This window comes from Amaranthus tricolor, chromosome 12 (assembly GCF_026212465.1).
Source record: "Amaranthus tricolor cultivar Red isolate AtriRed21 chromosome 12, ASM2621246v1, whole genome shotgun sequence".
In the NCBI taxonomy this organism is placed as follows: Eukaryota; Viridiplantae; Streptophyta; class Magnoliopsida; order Caryophyllales; family Amaranthaceae; genus Amaranthus; species Amaranthus tricolor.
Window position 1 is genome coordinate 5,813,601 of NC_080058.1, and position 23,659 is coordinate 5,837,259.

General features: G+C 32.7%; 3 protein-coding genes across 3 annotated transcripts; 1 reads left to right on the forward strand and 2 right to left on the reverse strand.

Annotated features, from left to right (window-relative positions):
* Window positions 1-777: 777 nt before the first annotated feature.
* On the reverse strand, window positions 778-5,963 carry LOC130828321 (galactan beta-1,4-galactosyltransferase GALS3-like). Its single transcript, XM_057694243.1, has 2 exons — window positions 4,720-5,963; window positions 778-1,648 (listed from the first exon to the last, which is right to left on the reverse strand). Exons 1-2 carry the CDS (start codon window positions 5,850-5,852, stop codon window positions 1,306-1,308), a joined length of 1,476 nt encoding a protein of 491 aa, XP_057550226.1. The 5' UTR covers window positions 5,853-5,963; the 3' UTR covers window positions 778-1,305.
* A 660-nt stretch (window positions 5,964-6,623) lies between these two features.
* Window positions 6,624-13,058, reverse strand: LOC130828322 (expansin-A13). Its single transcript, XM_057694244.1, has 2 exons — window positions 12,419-13,058; window positions 6,624-7,112 (listed from the first exon to the last, which is right to left on the reverse strand). Exons 1-2 carry the CDS (start codon window positions 12,928-12,930, stop codon window positions 6,806-6,808), a joined length of 819 nt encoding a protein of 272 aa, XP_057550227.1. The 5' UTR covers window positions 12,931-13,058; the 3' UTR covers window positions 6,624-6,805.
* A 6,299-nt stretch (window positions 13,059-19,357) lies between these two features.
* Window positions 19,358-23,010, forward strand: LOC130828323 (protein REVEILLE 2-like). The gene is made up of 6 exons (XM_057694245.1): window positions 19,358-19,687; window positions 20,895-20,987; window positions 21,081-21,192; window positions 21,273-21,334; window positions 21,463-21,849; window positions 21,935-23,010. The coding sequence occupies exons 1-6, from the start codon at window positions 19,661-19,663 to the stop codon at window positions 22,583-22,585; spliced, it is 1,332 nt and encodes a 443-aa protein (XP_057550228.1). The 5' UTR covers window positions 19,358-19,660; the 3' UTR covers window positions 22,586-23,010.
* Window positions 23,011-23,659: the final 649 nt, after the last annotated feature.

Consider the following 23,659-nt stretch of genomic DNA (forward strand, 5'->3'; position numbering starts at 1 on the left):
GTCAACACCATCTATCGCTGTTAGTAACAACGACTTTAAACTTGACTAAATTTTTTGACCATTTCTTTTAATTCGCTGTTAGTAACAGCGAGTATACACCAAGTCTAGCTTTGAAGTCAAAGATGCTTATTTTGGAATAAAAATTTGAACGAAACTTATTTTTTGAATTAAGTTATTAAAAAGTCTTATTTTTTTCGAATTTTCACAATATTATAACTTTAACATTTGGGAATTATTAGCCCAAAGTGAATTTGTTGAGTTAGATCTATGATCCATGTTTTCAGTTTGACACATTGGGGGTTGGGGCTACTAATCTAAGAATTATACAATAATTCAACAAGTAACAGTAACAAATCAACAACAATAATAATAATAATAATAATAATATTATTATTATTATTATTATGAAGTTTCTAAATATTACTAATTATTATATCATACAAGTTCTTAAACTAACAAAATATTTAAATTAGGTTATATACCTTTTAATCATTTTAGATGAAAAGAAATTTAAACTAAAGTGAATCATAATGACATGCTTAAATCAAATGAAATAAGAAAATGAATTTAAAGCAATTTCAAGATAACAAATTTAGCCTTGCTTGTTATTATCAAATTTCAAAATCCAAGGTATGCTTTAGTTTTCATATTCCCCTATCCCTTAAATTTTCTTTACAAGTAATTGTTTGAACAATTCAAGAAAAATAGATAAAACTGTAAGAAGCAGTGTATTATGGAGAAGTGAAAGATATAAATGTGTAGATGAAATAAAAAATATAACTTGAATATGTCAAATGAGAATTAAAGAAAGAGCGTAAATCAAGGCAAAACTTAGAAATAAAACAAATTAGGTGGAATGAACTAAAAAGAAAAGTGTGGCAAATTTCGTAAGACAGTGAGAGTAGTTTTTACTTTCCACTAGTTTCTAGGTTGATAATGTGCGAGTAGAGTTAACCTAGTGTTAAAAGTTTTACCTTTCACCCGTATGATAAGGATTCGACTCTCAACAGCAGATAAATTCCCCATTTCTCTTGTATGTACGAGATTCTCTAGCCTTCCTCGCTTAAAAAAAATGCATATGGGAGAGGATCACAATAGGAAAGAGCTAAGAGCATCACATAAATTATCAAAAGAACATATTCACCCAAAAGTTACAACAAAATGCTACTATGCATCTCCCCTCCAAAGAAAGATATGAAAGAATAGGGGGAAATCTATGGACCTATCATATCTATGTATAAACAACAAAGAACAAGTGTTATTAAGAATTACAATAGATTAAAAGAATGGAATCAAGAGCTAGGGTTATAGCCTTGTTGATTGAAGCCTCGAACCAATGGTGTCGAGCTCAAACTGCTTGACAAGAGGTGCCAAAGATCGTAAGCTAGTATCGAGAGCATAAGGGGTTTTTTCCATGGTGATTGAAGGGTCCTTTAGCTTCCGTCGGCATGGTTCATGGCGCTCTGCAACGGTGCCATGGAAATGGAAATACTTCATCGTCTTGTCGGGCAACTGGGTAGACTTACCCACATAGTTCTCCGACATATGGACTCCTGTTGCATACACATTCCGTGGCTGGATAGCGTATTTGTGGTCTCTCCTCATTTTTTTCGCATTCCTATACACCAGCTTTTCGAACCCCCATTGTCTGAAAGTAGTCCACAAAGAACAGATATTTGATTATGGAAACACCAAATTTAAAACATTTTATGACAGTTGATTTTATCATAGGTTATCATATTATTGATATCATTTAACCTAATTAATTGAAGTTTATCGATCTAGTTAAGTAGTGTCATTGCTATTTTGATTAGAGAATCCTGATTGCAACGGCTAGATTACAAATACTCACCATCACCTTAGCTGAGAAAAAACTTCAGCATTAAATTTTTGTTCTATATGATAGTAGATTTTGTCTGTTATTTTAAATAATAATGAATTATATTAAAATGATTCATTGAATCATTTGCACTTTTTATTTATGTGAAATTGCAGATGATGTTTGCTACCAATGGTCAATCAGAAACAACCTTTTTAGTATCACTAAGGGGTAAGGTTGCGTACATCTGACACCCTCAAACCCCACTTTAGATGGGATTCACTTGACAGCATTAGATTAATAGAACGTTGTTGTACATGATAGTAGGTTCTTTTAGGCCGTGACAATTCGTCACATGATCCTCCCGTGGGCTCAGGCCCACAAACCCACGGGTAATGAGCTTTGACTTGCGTGCATACTAAATGGGGTTCAATCTTTCCCAAAACCATATGGTTGTGGGAAAGAGTGAACCTCATTGTGTATATGCAAGTCAACACTCATGACCCGTGGGTTTGTGGGGTCCAAGCCTATGGGTTTCCCGTGGGTGTGTCCACACGAGTGGTCACACGGGGTGATTATGTGACGAATTGTCACGGCCTAACAGATTCCCCATCAAGGATTTTATAATCAAGTTGCTGCAGGATATGTGCAGATTTGGAATTAGTTATCAACCCACTTCAGGACAATATTAGTAAAGAAAAGATCAATTTGTCCATAACCGATGGAAAAAGAATAAAAAATAACAGATTAAAATGTGCAAGCATGTGAAGAACTTCATCTGTTATCCCTTCTCGTACTACCAATCTACCTTCACTTCTTGTAACCATGTGTTCATGTCAGCTAGGAGTTCAATTTTTTATTAGGTGTCGAGTCCACTACAACTTCATTTTCAGTTACCCTTTTCTTTCTTTAGAAAAATAAGAAAAAAAAACTGTTTCTTGGCAAATTATTATCACCTCTATGGGAAGTCTACCGTACCACTTGTCTACAATCAACACTCAACAGTCTTTATCGTTGTCATTCCTTATCCCATGTATAATTAATCACATTACAACATTAAATTTACGTCGAAAAAACGTTTGTTGTTTGTTATTTTATATTGTTGGTGCAATTGATGGAAGTAAAGTTGTGAATCAAAACTTGTGTTAGCTAGAGAGCAATGTCGGTAGCTATGCGATGGAAAGGGACGAGTAAAAGCTAAATTAGAGTATGGACATAGTGAAGGCTAAGTTATATGATTGTGGCTTACTCATTGCTTTGGAAAATGGAAACTATAAAATAAGTCGAGGCTTCTTATCGAGTTTGCCAACAAATAAAAGGATTAGGTTTCGTAATTTCACTATAGTCAAAATTTTGGCAAGTTGCAAAATGCTAGTCCCCAAACAATGACATTCATCTTCATAAGAGGCTTAATTCCTATAAGTCTACGACTAACAACTTTTAGACAGGGATTCAGAAAGAAACTATTAAGTTGAACTGTGACTTTTTTATTACATGGTTGTGTTCTTGATTTGTTGATGCAGAATAGCTTTTTATAAGGGAATGTAAGTGAGAATAGGTGAAGAAGTCATGATGAGTATAGTTAGAGTTAGGGTATGAGTGTGATTGACCAATTGGTAAAGAATGACAATAGGATGAGAGGTCAATGAAGTTCTTAGTAAATCAATTATGACGACATGAGGCGTTATTGGGGGTAAAAAAGGAATAAGGAAAAGAGGCTCAATATTATGTCATTAGTAATCACAACAATGCCAAAGCCTTTATCCCCAAATATGTTCTAAGATGATAATTATTTTTGATCTGGGGTATTTGGCAGTTAATAGTGCCATGGTTAGCATCTTAAAATTGGTGGTTGCATTTGTGGCCACTTCATCATCATCATGATATTCATCATCATAATACCCGGTGTGTCCCGCTCATGGACATTATGATCAGGGTCTAGGAAGGGAAGGAAGACGAACCATACCCATAAATGAGGATGCAGCCAAAGAGTCCCTCGACTCAAAAAAGACAAGATAACACTGTGGCCACTCAATACAATCAATTGAAGCAAATATAGTGAAACAAAATAGGCACAATGGGAAAGGTATATTAGGGTATGAGTGTGATGGAATATCCTAGGTCTCCAAAATCAGACGATTAAGGTTGTTGGAGACATGATCAATAGAAGTCATTTCCGCAATGTTAAAAGACTTTAAGCACTCACTATATCGGCTACGCGATTTATGTTTCCTGATATATTGGTCTATTCCGTATTACAGGATGACAGTAGTAAAAAATCCTTTAAAATTATTTACAATAGCTACGGTTTAGGACTTTAGGTAACATGTTAACAAATTCAAATCATCCCAAAAGCACCTTTGCAAGTAGAAGTACATTGTTTTCCCCAAGGTTAATAGATGATCCATTGTTGATTTATCCTTTCAAGGAGATTGATATGCACGGCCGGATATGATCTTACATGCAATCAAAAGAGTTCCATAATCTCAAATAATATCAAGTAAATTCTAATTGTAGAATGGAAAGGTTAAATAAAGAGGTGGCAAGTTCAATTGTACTAAAACAATCAAATGATAACACCATTGTGTAAAAATACGGTAACGGGCGTGGTCAAGGTAACGGAAGGCTGATGTGGTAAGAGGAGTAATGCAGTTATCACAGCGCCTACATATCAGTCGAAACCTCAAGATATCCTTTGATACAGCCAAAAAAACAGTTTTTTTACACCTTTACAACGCTTTTTGTTTAATTTGAAAACATTTATGTTTTAACTCTATGGATAACACACTCAACACTAAACCAACAGCAAAGCATTTCAATTCAACGACTTCAACCGAAAACAAACAACAAATTCAAAACAACCAAAAAAGTTGAAATGACAAGAGACAAAACAAACATACTGGAAAAATTGGCCGGAATCATCAGCAAGGCAGAGTTGATTTGACATAGAAACCTGCTCAATAATGAACATTGTATAATCCTTGAGTGAATCCATGACAGAATGAAAATCCATGTTAGTAGGCAAATAAATATACTCATCCACATCAAAGAAAAACATCCACTTAGTATCGGATCGATGTCGATGCAAACAATCATTAAGAACAAGCATTTGATTATGATAAAATGCATCAAACCTTCCTTCCTCCCTAATATCCTCCACAGTAACATACCCAAGCTCCATCCATGGCTTCAAAACTTCCATAACTTCAGGGTGGACCCCACCTGCATCATGAATCACAAAGTGGGACTTCTTCCCAAACAATCTCACATGATAAGCTATCCACTCCCTAACCCTTTGAGGACTAAGGTCCCCAAACAAAGACCCTCCACAATAAAGGTAATCATATCTAGGAGGAGACAAAAAATGGGAAATCTCCCAAGAATTAGGGGGTTCATTTAAGGCAATAATTGTATCAGTTGAATTAACAGCTTGATCATATCCACCATTAGTAGAAGCATGAAGAACAAGACGTCCCCCAATTGAAGGGTCCATAACCTCATCTGGGAAAGTACAGTTAATCACAATAACAAGGTAAACACGAGCATACCCAAAATCCTGAAATTCAAGCTTATTCCCTTGAACAATCAAACTAGTACGATTTGGGTCATGAAATTGGTATTCACAAGTATAAGTCGGATGCCCAAAATTGTGAAGGGGTTTAGAAGAAAGACCCATGATAGCAAAAGAGCTTAAACCACCACGGTAAGCTGACATTAAAACGAAATTGTAAGCAGCAACTCCAACTGGGTAAAAAGATCTTCGAATAACACCATCTTCAAGGATCTGATCAGATGGTTGTCGGGGTGGAGATGGGTAAATTGATGCAATAGTGGGTGTTGAGCATGAAGTGAGATTTGAGGAGAATGGAAAGAATTGAAGAGGAAAGAATTGGAAGAAGGTAACAAGTGAACAGAAGATGAAGAGGATGATGAAGATGAACTTGAGCTCAGTAGCACAATTCCATCTTCTCAATGTTAATCCCGACATTTTTGCAGCTTGTTTTTTTGAAATTTGTCTGAAGTTCTTCCCCATTTCATGGTGTGTAGAAAAAGAATCGTTGACTGTTACAACGTGCGTTAGTATGGAGTGGATTTGAGTATTTTATTTAGTAGCTGGAGTTTTGTTTTTTTTTTTTGAGTTGGAAAGATTTTTTTTAAGGAGGACTAGTTAAAAATTAAATTTTAAAATTCTTTTTGAAAAAATGATAATTAATTTTTATTGAGGTAAAATCTGATCTTCTTAGCTATAAAGATTACAATTTTGCCTTTTTATGAGTTTTTTTATATGTTTTATCTTAGTTTGTCCCATTAAATTTGTTATATTTCTGTTTTAGGTTGTAACCCATTCTCCACTCTTTTATTTATTCATCGATTTTATTTACTTTTTCATCTTATTCATGTATATATATCTCACATATCTTTTTCTTTGGTATTATCACATTTACTTATCCTAGGGTTAATACGATGTGAAGATGAAATTGAAGTGTGTTCATATTTTACGTGAGTGGATAAGAACATGAGTGATTGGCAGAAAAATGTCATCCTACAAGCTGCAGTCGATGGATGACAAAGAGAAGTCGAAGATCGAGCTAGCGAATGTAAGATGGAAATAGACCTGTCACACCGAGCGTGGACGAAAATGAAAGGTTGGCAAGTGTGAGGAGAATTGGTTATCGATGGATGAAGCGGAGTTAGAAGTGCATTTATGCTTGTACCCCATTAAGTGTCCATGCAAGTCAAAGCTCATTACCGGTGGGTTTGTGAGCCCGAGCACACAGGTGCCCCATGCAGTTCCTGAAAAATGAGCAAAGAAAATAGGAATGGCCTTGTAGCCAAGATTCCATTATCTCAAAACTGGAGTATAGTGTACATACAAATTACAATGATACAGATCTAGGGTTTTAGTCTACTAAGATTGGGCAATTCATAATTTAACCTAACTAATGAAGAAAGAAAAGATCAATTATATATCATAATTGGGTTCTTCTAATCAAATTGTTTTCCCTCAAAAGTTTGGCCAACTTGCCAAGTCTTTGGAGCAACATTGTATGAAGTCAGAATTGCCCCATCACTAGTAGTAACCTCAAATGAAAGTGGCTGCTTTTTAAGATCTGCATTCAGTATCCAATTCTGCCCCCAATTCCTCGACATCAGAAGCCATCCAGTTTTTGATCCCTTGATTTTCACACCAATAACATCACCTGCACCTGCGACGTTGCTGATGAGCACCGACATAAATACTCCAGACCCGTCAATGGCAAATCGAACGCCTCCTTCCTTTCTGCATTTAATCCTGCGCATTGCTCAACAACGAAAATATTGGCATACACATTTATTTCTGAGCAAATTATCTTCATATTGTATCGACATGTCATGAAAGATTAGTCTATTCTGTGCAAGTTTCTTTTTTTGGGTACATGGTAGGCTGAGGGGAGGGAAGCAACAAGAATTAAACCCGAGAAAAGACCCGATACTCAGAGCAAATATTATATAAGGTGGTTGATTATAATTGAAAATCAAGGGAATGGGACCCTTGTACAGCTGAAGCAAAATCACGAGAATTGTTTTGTTGTTTTTGATTTGTGCAGAGCAGTGTAACATAAATCGCTAATTAATTTGCATTTTGAATTCACAATTCGCTCAAAATGACCCTAAAATAGCCCAAAACCGACTATTTTTCTCTTATTCTGATTCGCAATTCGTGATTCGTGACAGTGGTGTATAATGAAGGAATGTAGAGCCATTACTGTTTCAAACATTCAATGAAGCAAATTGAGGTAAAAACAGGCACATAGATTAACAACAAGAGAACGCCATCGGCAACCTTTGCAAATGAGGGACAAGAACCATTCAGCTATGTGAACAGCTAAACATGATTTCATATAAACCAAAATAAGAATACAAGTATACAGCTACATATTTCCAATACAAACAATTTTAAGGGTAATTAATACATTCCATGGATGATGTTGAAATCTTCAAGCAACTTAAGAATCCCCCTCCCTTCCCCGGAAAAGGCCATAATAAGGCTCTCCTAGATCGCAATAAGATGGAGTTATTCCTCAAATCAGAAGCAAATGGATGGTCGTGAATTCATTCATGACATTTGACAAATGACTTCATTAAATGGGTAAATTTTATATTCTCCTTCGCTAGGACATGATAATGGCAAATTTGAACTTATTGGGTAGGTTGATCCCAATATGTCTGTGATCGAAGCCCAACTACCCCGTTCCCCTTCAATTTTGTTATTCCTAAATGTTGAACATCCGAAGGTGCATCATGCATGCACTTGATTTACAAAATTGTGGAAGTTGTGATGCCCTCAATTATAGGTGGAATATCCTATTTTCCAGTTCAATTTATCCCTCAAAAAGTACTTGAGTAATGCATTCACAAGAGTTGGACATTTTGCTACTCATCAAACAATCCTAAGTTATTGCTCAAATAGACAAAAAATCGTCTCCGCTGGGGTTGAAATTTCACACTGCCTCATGAATCCTTAGTTTTGCACAACAGAATTGGGAAAAATGCACAAACACTTTATGACCACAAAATTTAAACGCCAGGAATTCTATTAAACTTCTTGGGTAGTCCCTTCCTGCACACAAGAAAGTTTCTCATAATCATTTGTGGGGAGGAATTCAAAGATCATTTCACGGATAAAGCTTACCAAGACTTACGGAAAACTAGACACTTCTTACAATGTATGCATCGCTAACACCACCCTTCTCAGATAACAGGTATAGGTTGCCTATCTTTACTTAATAATGATGATTGGATTGTTGATAGTGGTGCTTCAAACGTGTTATAATCTTGATAAATTTTCTTCTTATAATAGAATTAGTGAAAAGGGTCATCTAACCAGATGGAAGAAAAATTGTAGTTAGGTGCATAGCCACAATTTGACTGCCAAATGAAGTAATCCTTCTCAATGTATTATATGTTCCACAATTTAACCTAATTTCAGACAATAAGCTTCTTAAAGACTTGAAGTACAAACTTACCTTTGATCATAATGGTTGTCATGCTCTACAAGATTTGATGAAAAAGCAGTGGCTTCTTGGTAAACCCAAGTCTGGTTTATACATCTTTGAAAGAGCCACAAATAATTTGACATACATTAGAAGACACTCCTACTTTTAGTACTACTAATACCTCTGTATCTAGCGCTTTGTCAAATAAAGATGGGCACCTAAGGTTGGGCCATATGCCTTTTCATAAATTGCAAATTTCCTGACATAAAGTGGCTTCTTGGTAAATCCAAGTCTAATTTCCTTTGTACTCATGCCCCTTAGGAAGACAAACTAAAGAAATTTACCCTAAGTCATCTTGTAATCTATTGAGATGTTTGGGGACATTTTAGGTACCTCATTAGACTTAATTGTTTGATGTTTGTCACTATTGTTGAAAACAACCTAGAGCAATTTACCCTAAGTTTAATTTTGCAAATGTTTTCAAATAGTTTGTTGCTCTCATCAAAAGACAACTACGAACACGTGTTAAGTGTGTTAGAACTGATAATGCTAAGGAACTCATCCAATGAGAAGCCAAGAAATTTTATGCACAACATGACATTAAGCATGAATCCACCTATAGAGACACAACCCTAGAAAATGAGATGGTTGAAAGAAAGCAAAAACATATCTTAAAAGCAATTAGAACTCTTTTTTTTTTTTTCTATCTAGTCTAGACTACCAAAAAGGTTTTAGGGATTGTATACAATGTGTAGTCCATTTGATAAATGGAATTCCCCTAACAATATGAAAAGGAAAAACTCCTTTTAAAATGATGTTTGGCAAAAAGCCCGACTACACTCACCTAAAGGTGTTTGGTTGTTTATGTTTTATAGCACACTTAAAAAGATAGGGATAAATTCATACCTAGAGCTCAAAAAAATGTGTTTATTGGTTGTACTCTTAGCCAAAAAGGCTATAAAATCTATAACATTGAAACCAAAAAGGTTTTGGTATCTAAGGATGTTGAGTTTTTTTAACACAACTTCTCATATCATCAAGAAGATGCTACCAATAAAGTAAAATAATTCTTTCTTCTTGTTACCTTTGAAAAAATAGATGATTTTGATGTAGTCCTTTAATCAAAAAGATTCAGACACTATTGAAGGCACAAAAAATTGATATTATCAATCCTCTCGAGGTTATAGGAGAAGAGACAATCTTAAGAGAACCAGTTCAAGAACCCTAATCCTACTGTAGCCCTATAGATAAAAGTTGGGCACACAAAACTCCTGCATGCCTGATGAACAAACACAGATATTACCGCACACTCTGAGCCTAAAAGCTACATATTGACCTTATTGAATCCTCTTTGGAAAGTTTCCATAGATCAAGAAATATTATCCTTAGAAAGAAAAAAAAATAAAAATAAAAAATAAAAAATAAAAAAACTAGCAAGTTGTTCTCTACTTCCTCGAAAAAAAAGCCATAGGATCAAAATGGGTATACAAAATCAAATGTAAGGTTGATGGAACTCTTAAAAGATACAAGACTAGTTAGTTGCAAAGGGCTACAATCAAAAATATGAAAAAATATGAAATTGACTATGAAGAAACCTTTTCTGGTCATTAAAATGTCCACCATAAGATGTCTTATAGTTGTTGCAACCAACAAGAATTGGATCATAAACAAATTAGATGTAAATAATGTCTTTTACATGGTGATTTAAAAGAAAAGGTTTACATGGAACTCCCTCCGAGATATCCTAGTTCACAAAACCATGTTTGCAAGTTATTGAAATCCTTGTATGGTCTAAAGCAAACCTCAAGGCAATAGTTTGCCAAACCTGCCCAAGAACTACATAATCAAGATTATGTTCAATCTAGCAATGATTATTTACTATTTGTGAAGAAAAAAGATTTAAAGATGACTTTCATTTTTGTCTATGTAGATGATATTATCCTAATAGGTAATGACCATCAAGAAGCCTTGAAAATAAAACATCACTTATATATTGTTTTAAGCATCAAGGATCTAGGAAAGTTCAATTACTTCTAGGCATAGAAGTCAGCAATACAAAAAATGGTTTGGTCCTTCATCAAAATAAGTTTCCTATTGCTACTTGAAAGTGGTTTTAAAGGTAGTTACTTCATTGCCTACTCACCTCAAGTTATCGGCTTATACTCATGAAAGTACCTTGTTACAAGACCCTACTCCCTAAAGAAGCCTTGTACATAAACTTGACTTATTTTCTAACACTAGACATGACCTTTCATATATTGTACAAACCTTAAGTCAATACATGCAAAAACCTAGGAAATCTCATTGGAAAGCCCTTAAACACACATTAAGTTATGTTTATTCCACTTGTGGGCAAGGCATTACCCTTTCTAGTTCTACCCAAATTACCCTTCGGCCTCCAAGCATTCTCTATTAGTGATTGCGCCTCTTGTCGTTATTCAAGATGATCCCTAACTGGTTATATCTTGGTACTAGGAAAATCACCAATTTGAAAGAAGTCTAAAAAACAAAGCATTGTACCTAAAAATCCAACTCAGAGGCCGAATAAATGGCAATGCAGCAACCGCGGTTACATTGATGGTCATGCTTTTGGATGAATTAGGGGTAAAAAATCTCACACATATAACCTTAAACTGTTATAACCAATCAGCAACCCACAAAGCAAAAAACCTTGTGTTTCATGATAGGTTAAAACACATTGAAGTGGATTTTAACTTACAAGAGACAAAGACACAAAGTATTAAAAGGCCTTTTGCAACTCTCTACTTACTAAGCATCATCTAGCTGATTTTCTAACTAAAATCTTGCCTTCTGGACGGTTTTCAGTATTATTGTACAAACTTGGAATGACTTTTTCCCATTTCAATTTGAGGGGGTTGTTGGGAATGCACGGCTAAGCATAGCCAAAAGCACATAAGGACAGAAGCATACAAGGTCCAGGATTACAACAAGGTTGTTCCCAGTCTAATGTGGCCTCATGTCAGCTAGAACAGTCCTAGTCATCTTTTGTTTAGTTAGTTATTATCTCTTCTTACATAGTTAGCTAGAGATGTTTATTAAGTTGTTAAATTGTTATAAACTAACTTTGTAACCACTACTATATATATGTATATATCCTCTTTAATTGTATGTTGAGCACAAATAAAAAGGGTTTGTTTCTTCGTCCCATCTTTCTTTTCTGTCCTGTTTTTGTTAGTGTTTCAATTAGCAAGGCAAAATTCAACACCACACAAATGAGCACTGCACACATACACCTTAAAAGTTACACCAATACAAGTACAGCAACCAATTGGAGTAGAGCAAAAACAATCACCATAGTAGCTGGGAAAGTTTACATCAATTGAACCTAATATTTTCATCAAACTATTTGTTTCACACACTCCCTCTTCTATAATGTTGCTACAATCAGAAACAAGATGTCTCAAATATTTGGGCATCAAAGCCAGAAATGCATTTACGCAATATCACTTGATCAATTAGAAATTCACACATGCAATTGATGGGGGAAATCAATTTTTTTACAAGTTACTTTTCCCCACTAATTTGAGTTTTCTGGGTAAAACGTGACGTAATCAAAAAAACTAAAAACAACCTAGGTAGCCAGAAAGAGAAAGAAAAATACCTTCTATATTTAATCGCCATATTAGCAGCCTTCCAAAGAGCAATTTTCTCAAAAGCCTCAATAGGAAGAACGAAATGTTTATTAGGAGGATTACAATGTCCACCACCATCAGCAGTAAACCCAAAATTGGGAGCACAAAAGTTAGTAGCAGTAACAAGAATAGAAGTACCCGGAATACAATTTCGAAGATCCTCAACACAACGAATTTCAAAACAAGCACCACAGATCTGACCCTTAGCAAATAATGCAGTACTTAACCCAACAGTGGCTTTACCATACCCGGCTTTGTGAAGATCCCCATACCCGCATGCTCCACCGACAACGTCTCGTGGATCGGACGCAGCGTAGTAGGTGGCTCGAGCGGATTCCCATTCGGAGATGAGGGGGGAGGATGAAGAAGGTGGGTTGTAGTGGGCAGAAATAGGGAAAGGGAAGGATAGAAGGAAGAAAAGGAAGGGTGCAAAGAGTAGAAGGAGAGAGTGAGAGTGTGAATGGAGATGGTTTAATGGCATTTTTTGGAGAGGAAAGATTTGGAAGCGAGTGGGGAAGGAAGGGAATACTCCTTGTAGTGTTACTAAAATGAATAGAATGATTTGAATGTAGGGTGTTCGTCTTTTTGTAGGAGGATGATTATTTGGGTTTATTTGTTTTAGGTGGATTTAAAATTGAATTTGCATTTAATTTGGTTTTTATATAATGTTAAAGTTTATTAAAGTTGGGTTAAATCGTATTTGGTCATATAGTTAAATAATATTAAATTGGCTACTCTGTTTTAAATAATTCTATTTGAGCTTATATTCCATTTGGACTAACGAAATATCCATAACTTGAAATGAGGTGAAAATTTTAAAAAGTGGATTAATATAGAAAAATATGAGTATATGTTATGAAAAAGTGATAGAATTGTATGAATATGATGAAAAGGTAAGCTAAATATTTGGATGACAATTTCAAAAAAAATACATTATCTCTGGTTTTAATAGTTTCTACTGTCTTTATAGCAACTACTATTCATTAACTGATTTATTTGACATATACTTCTCTATGTATAAAATAAAATATAGACAAGTGGTATATTGTTTGATTCGTCTTATTAACTTTTTAGACTTTTTTATTAATGAAATTAAAAACATAAATGTAGCAATTATTAAAAACCAAAAAAGTATCATTTAAGTAAATTTAATATATATATTCAAAAGGAAAATGAAGTTAATTCTTTTGAGACACATTGAGTCGGATGTTTCGTGTATTAGAGATGTCAACACTCAGGCCTCAGGGTATCATTTGTGAAAGCCTTTGGTTTAACTAGTAGGAGACTCTGAAATTTAATTATGAGGGTCCTTAAAATTAATCATAAATAATTAGACGAAAAATAAAAATAACTAAAGGGATCATGAACTCATGATATTGTTTTATTTAATATATTCAATAACTTTTATAACTTTTCTTAAAAAATTTAATACATAAATATAAATTTTTTAATAGAATCTGAATAATTTGATACATAATGGAGTCTCTCCTAAACTTATAGCCACACTTCCACTGAAATTCACATCTCACAATCAAAGGTGACTTGTAGTTGAAAGAAATTCTTTATTAGAAATTCTTAAATGAGACAGTATAAGTACGGTAAAATTATCTATATTAGGTTAGCTTAATATACATTTATAATTTTAATGTGAGTATTTATATTCTTAAAGTAACTAAGCATTACCTTGATAAAATGATCAATTACATTTTTAAAGTGATTAATATATGTAGTTAATTTAGATTTTCGTGTCAAGCACGGTTAAAGCCTATTTAAATAAAAATTTACTAATAGTATATATGTAATTAAGTTATTATATGAATCTTTAATCATATTGAAACTGTAAATTAATTTATTTTAAAAACTGTAAAAATATTAATAAAATTTGAATTACCCATAATATGACAATTTTATACAAGACGAGTTGAATTGTTTATTCATTAATATATTGTATAGATTTTAAAGTAACCACTTACACTATTCTTCGTTACTTGCCAAACTAGCCCAATTTGTGAAGGAGCTAACTAGGATGAACGAACCAGGCCTGTGGTTCTTTCAAGAAAAAAAAGGTCCGCCCATTACAAAGTTCATAGCCCAACAAATAAATTTAGGAAAAATTGAATAAATTGAGATAAAAAAAAAATTCCCAAGATAAGTTTTGTGAAATTTTAATTTTTATAAAGGTGTCTTTGTGCCCGAGCCTATAGTCAGGGCTACAAGAGAAAAAAATTACCTTTTGTTTGTTGTTACTAACAGTAAACAAAGGAAAATAATGTCATAACATTCGAAATCGCAAAAAAATATCACATGGTATTGGTAATGATAAACTAACATTTGATATTTATTTTGTCTTTTCAAACGTTATGACATTATATTTCTTTTGTTTATTATTGATAACATCGAACAAATATTTGATCTCAGCTTTGACATGAATACACTTAATTTAAAAATAACAATTTTCTTAAGTTAATTTTGGGTCTTTCTTTTGAAAATAAGTTTTTTTTTTCCTTCAAATTTTCTAAATTGCGGAGGGAAGAACAATTGGAGGCATTTAATTGACCTTTCAATTCTTTATTGTAAATTTGAAAATCAAAAAGTTTTTTTTTTTTATTATACTTACTACATTTTTATTTATTTCGTTATCAAATGCATTATTTTAAATTTTAATCATTTATATCTTGGATTATATATAATTATAAATTATAACAATTTGATATTATGAAACTACACAATTACACGATTCAGACAAGATCTCACAACAAAAACCGTAATATATAAAACAAACTTAATTAATAAACAATACAAAAATATTTACTCCATATAACAAGTACTTCCTCTGTTCTTATTTACTTGCACCTAAACACTTTTGTGCATTCCAATATGTTAGTTAAATTATTTATATCTAGAGTTATAAATAATTTTAATTTATGAAAATTTAATATTATGAAAATATGCGACAAAATAAATAAAACAAGATTCCACATGACTGTTTTTTATCTTATAATAATCTTAATTTGCAAAATATTTCAAATAATAAATAATACAAAAGTTAATTTTAGTGAGTAAAAATAAACATAATAAGTATATCAAAACAGAGTTAATGCATATTAATAATTTTTTTTTACCAAACCTAACCAAAGAAGTAACGTGAAAACAGAGAAAAGCCAACAAACTAAGTGGCCACAAATATTTTCTGTAATTTCCCTTTATTATCCATAAACCCATTTAAAATTAAGTGGACTAGAAGCATCGAAATATAGCGTCACAATCAAGAAAGCATAAGATATTTTGTGAAAACCCTAAAGTATCCCTATAAAGTAAGTAGTTAATTAATACGTGCCAGCGCAGATTATAAAGGGCGGCAAGTTGGAAATGAGGTGGCAAAAAAGTGCAAGGGATGTCCACTTGGATTTGCTTTTTCTATCATCATCCTAAATCAATTCTCATTTTTCAACTATCAATTCGCATTAGATTTTAAAATTCCTAGAGGTAATAACAAAAAGAATTAATCTAGGATATAACTGAAAAGTTAAATTTATGTAAAACTGTCTTTTAGTAAAATGACTTTAAGAAAAAAAGTATATATGTTAAAAAATTGCATTAGTTGAGCTATTCAATTTATGTACGAGAAACATCTCACTCACACAAAACTTTGTGAAAAGAGAATACTCACGAGCCAAAACCTAGGCTAATCCATGATTCATCTCGAAATATGTAATTTTTTTATATATTTTATTAAATTTTTTTATGTACTTATATAATATCTAGAATTATATTATTCGACTAAAAATTATAAAAATTTAATATTATGAATGAATTCAATGAGACGAATAACACAAGATCCCATATAATTAAAATTTTTTTCATTTAATAGTCGTAATATACAAAATACTTTCGAATGATAAATAGTGTAAAAAATAGTTTGGATGCAACTAAAAAAACAGATAAAGTATTTTTTTGTCTTTTGCCCATTTAGTTCAATGGAATATATTTAATCTATCCACTTTGTTATTTTTAGAGGATATAGATATTTATCTAGGATTATTATTATTTGTTTGGTGATAAATATCGTGGGGAATTATATTTTGTTGGGCCATCAATTTTGTAGTTTGGCGATACATCTTATTCTAATAATTTATTATAGATCCCCTCAAAAAAAAAAGAATTTATTATGGATTAAAAAATAATTAATTTAAAAGTCACACGCAGCGGTGGAAGTATTTGATTCTCACTCGTTAGATGAATGGTTACACGTGTGAGATAAGACAGCCACAAATGGAAAGATCACAGCTAACACTACCACAATTGCCTATTTATGCTTGCCTTACGCGCTCCGCTAAAGCCGCATTTCTCCTACGCAACATTACTATCTTCAAAGTTGTAATCCTTTAACTACGAGCTACTCTCTTGAGAGATTGTTTTCTATTGTAATATTCTCAAAATTAAATTTTATAGGAAAATTCTACGTGATAATCTTGAGATTTTGGATTTTCTACGTGGTAATCAAAACTTTTAAAAAATTCACGCGGTAACCCTAAGGTTTACCAAATTGTTCCACCGTGACCTTTTTGCATATAAAACGTTAGCAAACGTTAATTTCGAAGCTTTAAAGCTACTATACGTCTATGTATGCAACTCACCTTTTAAAATACCATCAGTTTCAACCTTTTCCCCCAATATATAAATCCTAACTCTACCATCTTTGGATTTGGGGGAAAAATATGATTTGGATGAAAGTTAGTAGGGTTGGGGTTTATATTTTTGAGAAAAAGATTGAAACTGATGGTATTTGTAATGGTGATTCGTATAAATAAGCGTACAATAGCCTTAAAGCTTCAAAATTACATTTGCTTACGTTTTTATGTGCAAAAAGGTCACGGTGGAACAATTACATAAAACTCAGGGTTACCGCACGGATTTTTTAAAAGCTTTGGTTACCACGTGGAAAATCCAAAACTTTGAGGTTACCACGTGGAAATTTCCGATTTTATATATTACTAATTTGTATAATTAGGCTATTTAACTCATATATACGACGTATTTCACGGTGAGACTATCTCATACAAGATTCCATATATTAAGTACATATGCTCAAAATAGATTTGATTCGACTTTTATTTGACAATTAGACCCTATATGACTGATTTTGGATTTAAAAAAGTTACAAAACAGCTCATCTTGTATGAGACTATCTCACCATGAGACGGACGCATATAATTAGTTCGTTGTTCTAATTGATTATTTTGAAATTGTAAGTGTTTACTTTAAAAATAATAAATATGCATGAATCAACTCAATAAAAATAGTCCCATCATAATACCGTTAGATTTAAGAATTTGGGGCAAAATTAATAACAAGAAACATAACTAACGTTATCCTAAATGTATGAAAGGCGAGAAATATTCATAGCATTTTAGTTGACATATCATTTGTCATGCAAAAATACAAGGGCCACAAGTTATAAATGACCATTTTTTGTCTAACAAGGAGGGGGAATTTTAGGTCATAAAAGTGTAGCCACGTGATTCTACCATATCTAACGGCATTTATTTAAGATAAAGCAAAAACATCACATTATTTAATCAATAATCTTAAACAAATTAAAAGCAAATAAATGGAGCCACAACCAATGACAAGTGGCATCCATTTTGTGGTAAGTATCTTAATCTACGTCTAAAAAATTGTCATGGTTGTATGGGGTATTATACAAAAATTAAGAAAAAATAAGACCATTTTAATTTTATAGATAATAGGAGTATTAAAGAATGGTTGAAATGTAGATTAGAATTTAAAAAAATGCTAAAAAGAATTTCATAAAAGAAAATCATAGTAAAATAAGACAAACAAAAAAAAGCTAAAACTATGGTATATGTGGTCATAAACAATATATATATATATATATATATATATATATATATATATATATATATATATATATATATATATATAATTGAGTACTATCTTCCTTAGCTTGGAGCAAATTAATAGCTAAATATCATTTCTTTCATGTTATATTATGAGTTTGATTCTTATTTAGCATTTTTTTAAGTTTACCCTTTGATAAAAAAAATTAAGTCTCTATATTTAAACAAAAAATAATATTAAATTATATTTTAATTAATAATAATGATAATAAAATTATCGATATATCGCCATTCATATACATGAGATCACCTAATAGACTTGATATTTTTTTTTAAAAACAAAAGGGACAAACAACCAATGGATGTTGGATAGTCTTACTCCTCTCATTTGAATCAAATGTTGAATTTGACTTTACACTATTTACCAATCTAATCCTAAGTATATAAATAATTATACTTAAATAAAATTATAAAAAATTAATACAAACAAAATTATATTAAGACAATTCAAACATGATTAAACTTGACTATATTCAACTCATAGATTCAAGATAAAATATAAACTAACAGTTCGTTTGGTAATTGACACTAAATGGTGAAAATAATAATAAAAAGTTAGTATAATTTTGGTACGAATGTCTCTTGAAGAGTTCAATAGCATAGTTATATTCCTTTAATAATCTTATTTTCTTCACAAAATTATTTCAATACATTACCATTTCAACATATGGTATTAAGTAGTAATGAAAAACTATGAAGGATAAAACTTTTTTATGATCAGATTTTCATTATTATATGAATAACTTGATAAATATTATGAAAATTTATATTACAAATCATTTTTATTCCCATCAATTAATACTAATTATCAAATAGACCGTAAAAGTAATTGATAAATAGTGGCTAGTGTAAAAACAAATAAGACATTTAATCGGAATGATAGCGATATTTCTTTAACACAAAATATTTTTTTAAAAAATATCATTATCCAAATAAAATAATGAAGGGAGTAGAAAAAAACGAAAAAGCGAAGCCACGTGTGAGAGTGGAACTTTGAACGTGAGCCACAAGAATCCATAATGTTACCAAAATATAAACCCTAAAAATCCTTTGAAAAATCCACCAACATAAATATTAAATCCCCTTCTTAGTTTATTCATCTTCGTTTTCATCATCATCATCATCATCTTCACACAACAATTTCTTTCTCTTTCTGTTTTTTATCATTATTGAGCTTAAATTTGTTGAATAGGCCGCAATTCCTGATTTTGTTGGTTTTTTGATTGTAATTTTGCGGGTGCTACAAAGATCAAAGTTCTGGAGTTCTGTAGTTGTATCAGTTGAAGATCGATGATTACTTCTACAATAGTTTCTCAAGTAAGTTTTAATCGTTATTTATTATTTAAAATTTAATTATAAATATTTTGTATCTTCTAATTTATGTAGATTGTTACTCTGTTTCGTGTTGTTTTAGGATGTTTTGTTGAATTTTGATTGTCGATTATTAGGATAAATTACCATAATTCGTGGAGTAATACGAGCTAAGAGAAGAATTAATTTTATTACTTTTAAAATTGATTGCAGATTACCAATAAGGTTTCTTTATTAATTGAATTGAGCATAATTTTCAGTTCTGGCTTTGTTAAATGAGTGTAAAAGTTGATCGTAATTCTCTTTTAGCTTAGATCACACAATATTGAATAATCCAGGGAGAAAATAAGGCATGATTTCGAAATTGGAATTTATAGACAATTTAAGGCTGTTGATATTAGTTGATTACTGATCAGTTATCACCTACTAGGTCTCCGACAAGCCAGATTATGATACCTCTTCCGTTTCTTTTTTTTTTTTTTATAAAAAATATTCTATATTAGATTTTAACTTTGAGTATATGCTCTCCTTGATCTAATAATATATTCATGATTTGTAATGTACTCCATATTGTATATTTTCATAATATCCACCTTTCAAATTTTCACACACACATCATAGAGTTGAAGATGTATGAGTTTGAAGTTTGTATTGCGATTGAAAAATAAATAAATGGAAATAACAAAATGAAACGATTGGGTATTACTTTGAAGTCCTTCCATCACTACGAGTTCGTTATTGACAATGACATTTCCCTTTGCAATATGGGTTGTAAATAGCAGATTTAAATGAATGGAAGAGTATAAAATAGCATCACTAACATTAGGATACTTGGGATTTGATTTGTGTATCTAGTATTATTACAGGCAGCGTAAAATACACAATAATTTTAAGGCTCCGATTATTTTACATGTTTTTGCCACTTTGGTGTCGGACACTTGTACATGTCTAAAACCACCCTAAGTCTTGTATAAGATCGTTTGTGGATTAAGATAGAACAATTATGTTTCTACCTTTTTCAATAAGTATGTATGTTGCAGAATTACTTGTTTTGGGGTGTACTTTATGCTGTCTTTTTAAAGCGTAATTGTTGGATTTGATTTCTCAATTTGATAATATCTTTATATAATTGGGAAGTGTTGGCATGGTATTTTATATATCAGTGTTGTCCTGTTAGGTGCTGATGTTATTTTACTTTGTTGTACTATATCAGGAGGAGAATTATGTTCCTCAATCCAATTTGTGTAGTAAGATTTTGTTGATGACCAGAGTGCAATCCGAAGCAGGAGATAACCATGTTCCAAAGGTTACGATCATTCTCTGCAACTATGTGGAACACTGATTTGCATGGTTCAGTGTGTCTTACTCTTCTTCTGTCCTATATACTTGTCTAAAACAGATTAGAAAGGCTTATACCATAACAAAGCAAAGGGAAAGATGGACGGAGGATGAGCATAAGCGGTTCCTTGAAGCTTTAAAATTGTATGGCCGAGCATGGAGAAAAATTGAAGGTATTTTGTGAGTACTAGTCTAATAAAAAATTGAGGAATTTTTCAAGAATTATGCTTGCTAAACCACTACTTTCTTTCAGAGCACGTTGGGTCTAAGACGGCTGTTCAAATCCGCAGTCATGCTCAGAAATTTTTTTCAAAGGTCCTTTGTCCATTCTTTAATCTTGTTTAATGTAAGTCTGACCTCGAAGGCGTGTTGAACGTTTTTTGAAAGGTCAATAGGAATTAATTACTAGAAAATGTCTTCTGAACCGAGTCTGTTCTTATCAGGTGGTTAGGGAAACAAGTACCAGCAACTCCATCTCCGCTGAGCCAATTGAAATACCCCCACCTCGCCCTAAGAGAAAACCATCACACCCATACCCTCGTAAACTTGTTCTTCCATCAAGAAAAGAATTGCCTATGGAACACCAAGCAAGATCTACATCTCCAAATTCTTCATTCTCTGAGCAAGACAATCACTCCCCTGCGTCTGTGTTGTCTTTTGTCGCCTCGGATACTTTAGCATCTGCGGATTCAGCTACACCCAAAAGCACCCTGTCCCAAATATGTTCAGGCAACTTTGCTGACCAAGTTGCTGTGATGCCATGTGAAAATAATGCATCTCTAGGCGGACTGCTTTTGCATAATTCATTACCAATTGCTCCATCCTCAGTGGTACTGATATATTTTATTTATTGCAGATACTGTTATGTACAACTATTGTAAGATGTTTTTATTCTAACTTGTATTAGATTTGCAGAAACTGAAGCTTTTTTCGCACAAGGAGTCATCCGAGAAGGAAGATATAGCTTCTACAAAGGTTTTTAAATTATTCGGAAAAGATTTAGTAGTCCCAGGAAATCCATCTGATTCATCGACTTGCTCAGGCAAGTCGACCTCTTTAGACATGGGAGAAGGAGTGCTCCAAGCTTATCTAAATGCTTCTAAAAATGGTGATATTGCTGTGACAACTGCGGACTATAAGACATTTTTGTATGCGGACAGGAGTACCAATCAAGTAGAAAAACCAGTGCCTCTTCCATGGTGGGTTTTCTTCAAAGGAATCAACATTTCTCCATTTGGGAATCCCCAAGGGAAAGAAATTCTGAGAGAGGAATCATCTGCTGATTCAAATAGTGATTCGGTTAATAGAGAAGAGACACCGGTGAAGAACTGGGAAGTAGAGGCGGAGTCCGGTCTATGCAGTCCATCATCTGAAAAAGATGGCAAAATTCTAGAGGATTCAAGTGCTAAGACGACGGAACCCACTTCGCTCGAGAAGAGAACTAGTGTTGACGATGGTAGGAAGGGCTTTGTTCCATATAAACGATGCTTATCGAAGAGAGACATGCAATTCTCAACAATAACGAACGAAGATAGAGAAAGTCGAAGAATTCGACTTTGCTTGTAGTATAGCATTGTGGATTTTTCCGACTTGCATATAGCATTACATATTTTACTTTCCAGACTCGAGACATAGTTTAGTATTGATGACAAATCGGTACAGTCCTATGTGTATGTATGTAGCATGTTGGTTCATGGTTGCGACACCAACCCGAAAATGAGGTATGATCATAAAACCGCCACAAAAATGGCGGTTAGCGTGGCTAATCAAAGGCTCCTGGATCACTTACTGGATATTTTACCCTTGTTTTCAGGTTTCTAGGACTATTTAGGTGTTGTATTTTATGGGACTTGTTCAAATTTTTGTTCCTCCCCCTTCCTGTTAGGGGTCATGAACTGTAAATTATGATAAATATTCAGATTTTTGTAACAATGCTCTACGATTACTGGTCAATAACATAAATAAATGCCTTATTTAGCAGTGTTTTTGTGGATATGAAATATAGATAGAAAATGAGGCATATACTCCTCATAATCATGAATGTTCTGATGGGGTCGTTGATTTATTTTTCCTTGGTTTCTCATTATAATAGACAAAAGAAAGCATAACAATGACTCATCAGATTATACGCAATTCTTATTTATGAGAAGTTGAACATGACGTTTGCCACAAAAATCAATCGGAGATAGCATTTTTATAAGTTTTAATCATAGTGTAAAAACAAGGCCACATCATCCTATTACAATTGTGTTATAAAGATTTTTGATTTTACACGATTAAGATATAGATTACATTCCGTATTGACCGTGTAATCTGTTTCACATTCATAACTGCAACCGTGATCGAAATTGTATTTTTACACTATAATTTTAATAGTATAAAATTAGGTAAAATCAATCCTCTCAAATTCATCCTAATTAAGTGGGACGTTTGGTAATGGAAATAAAATGGTGACATAAAGAGAATGATCTGTCTAGTTGTGACCCTCCAAAAGTAAGACATGGAATTTGACGTTGGATTCTATTTGTGGCTGTAATTTGTGAGAGAGCGCACACCATGTGCTGTGCGTCAAAGTTTAGAAGGTGGGGTTCCTATTTTGTAGCAGATCAATTGTATTTGTGGGCCAATTTATTCTCACTT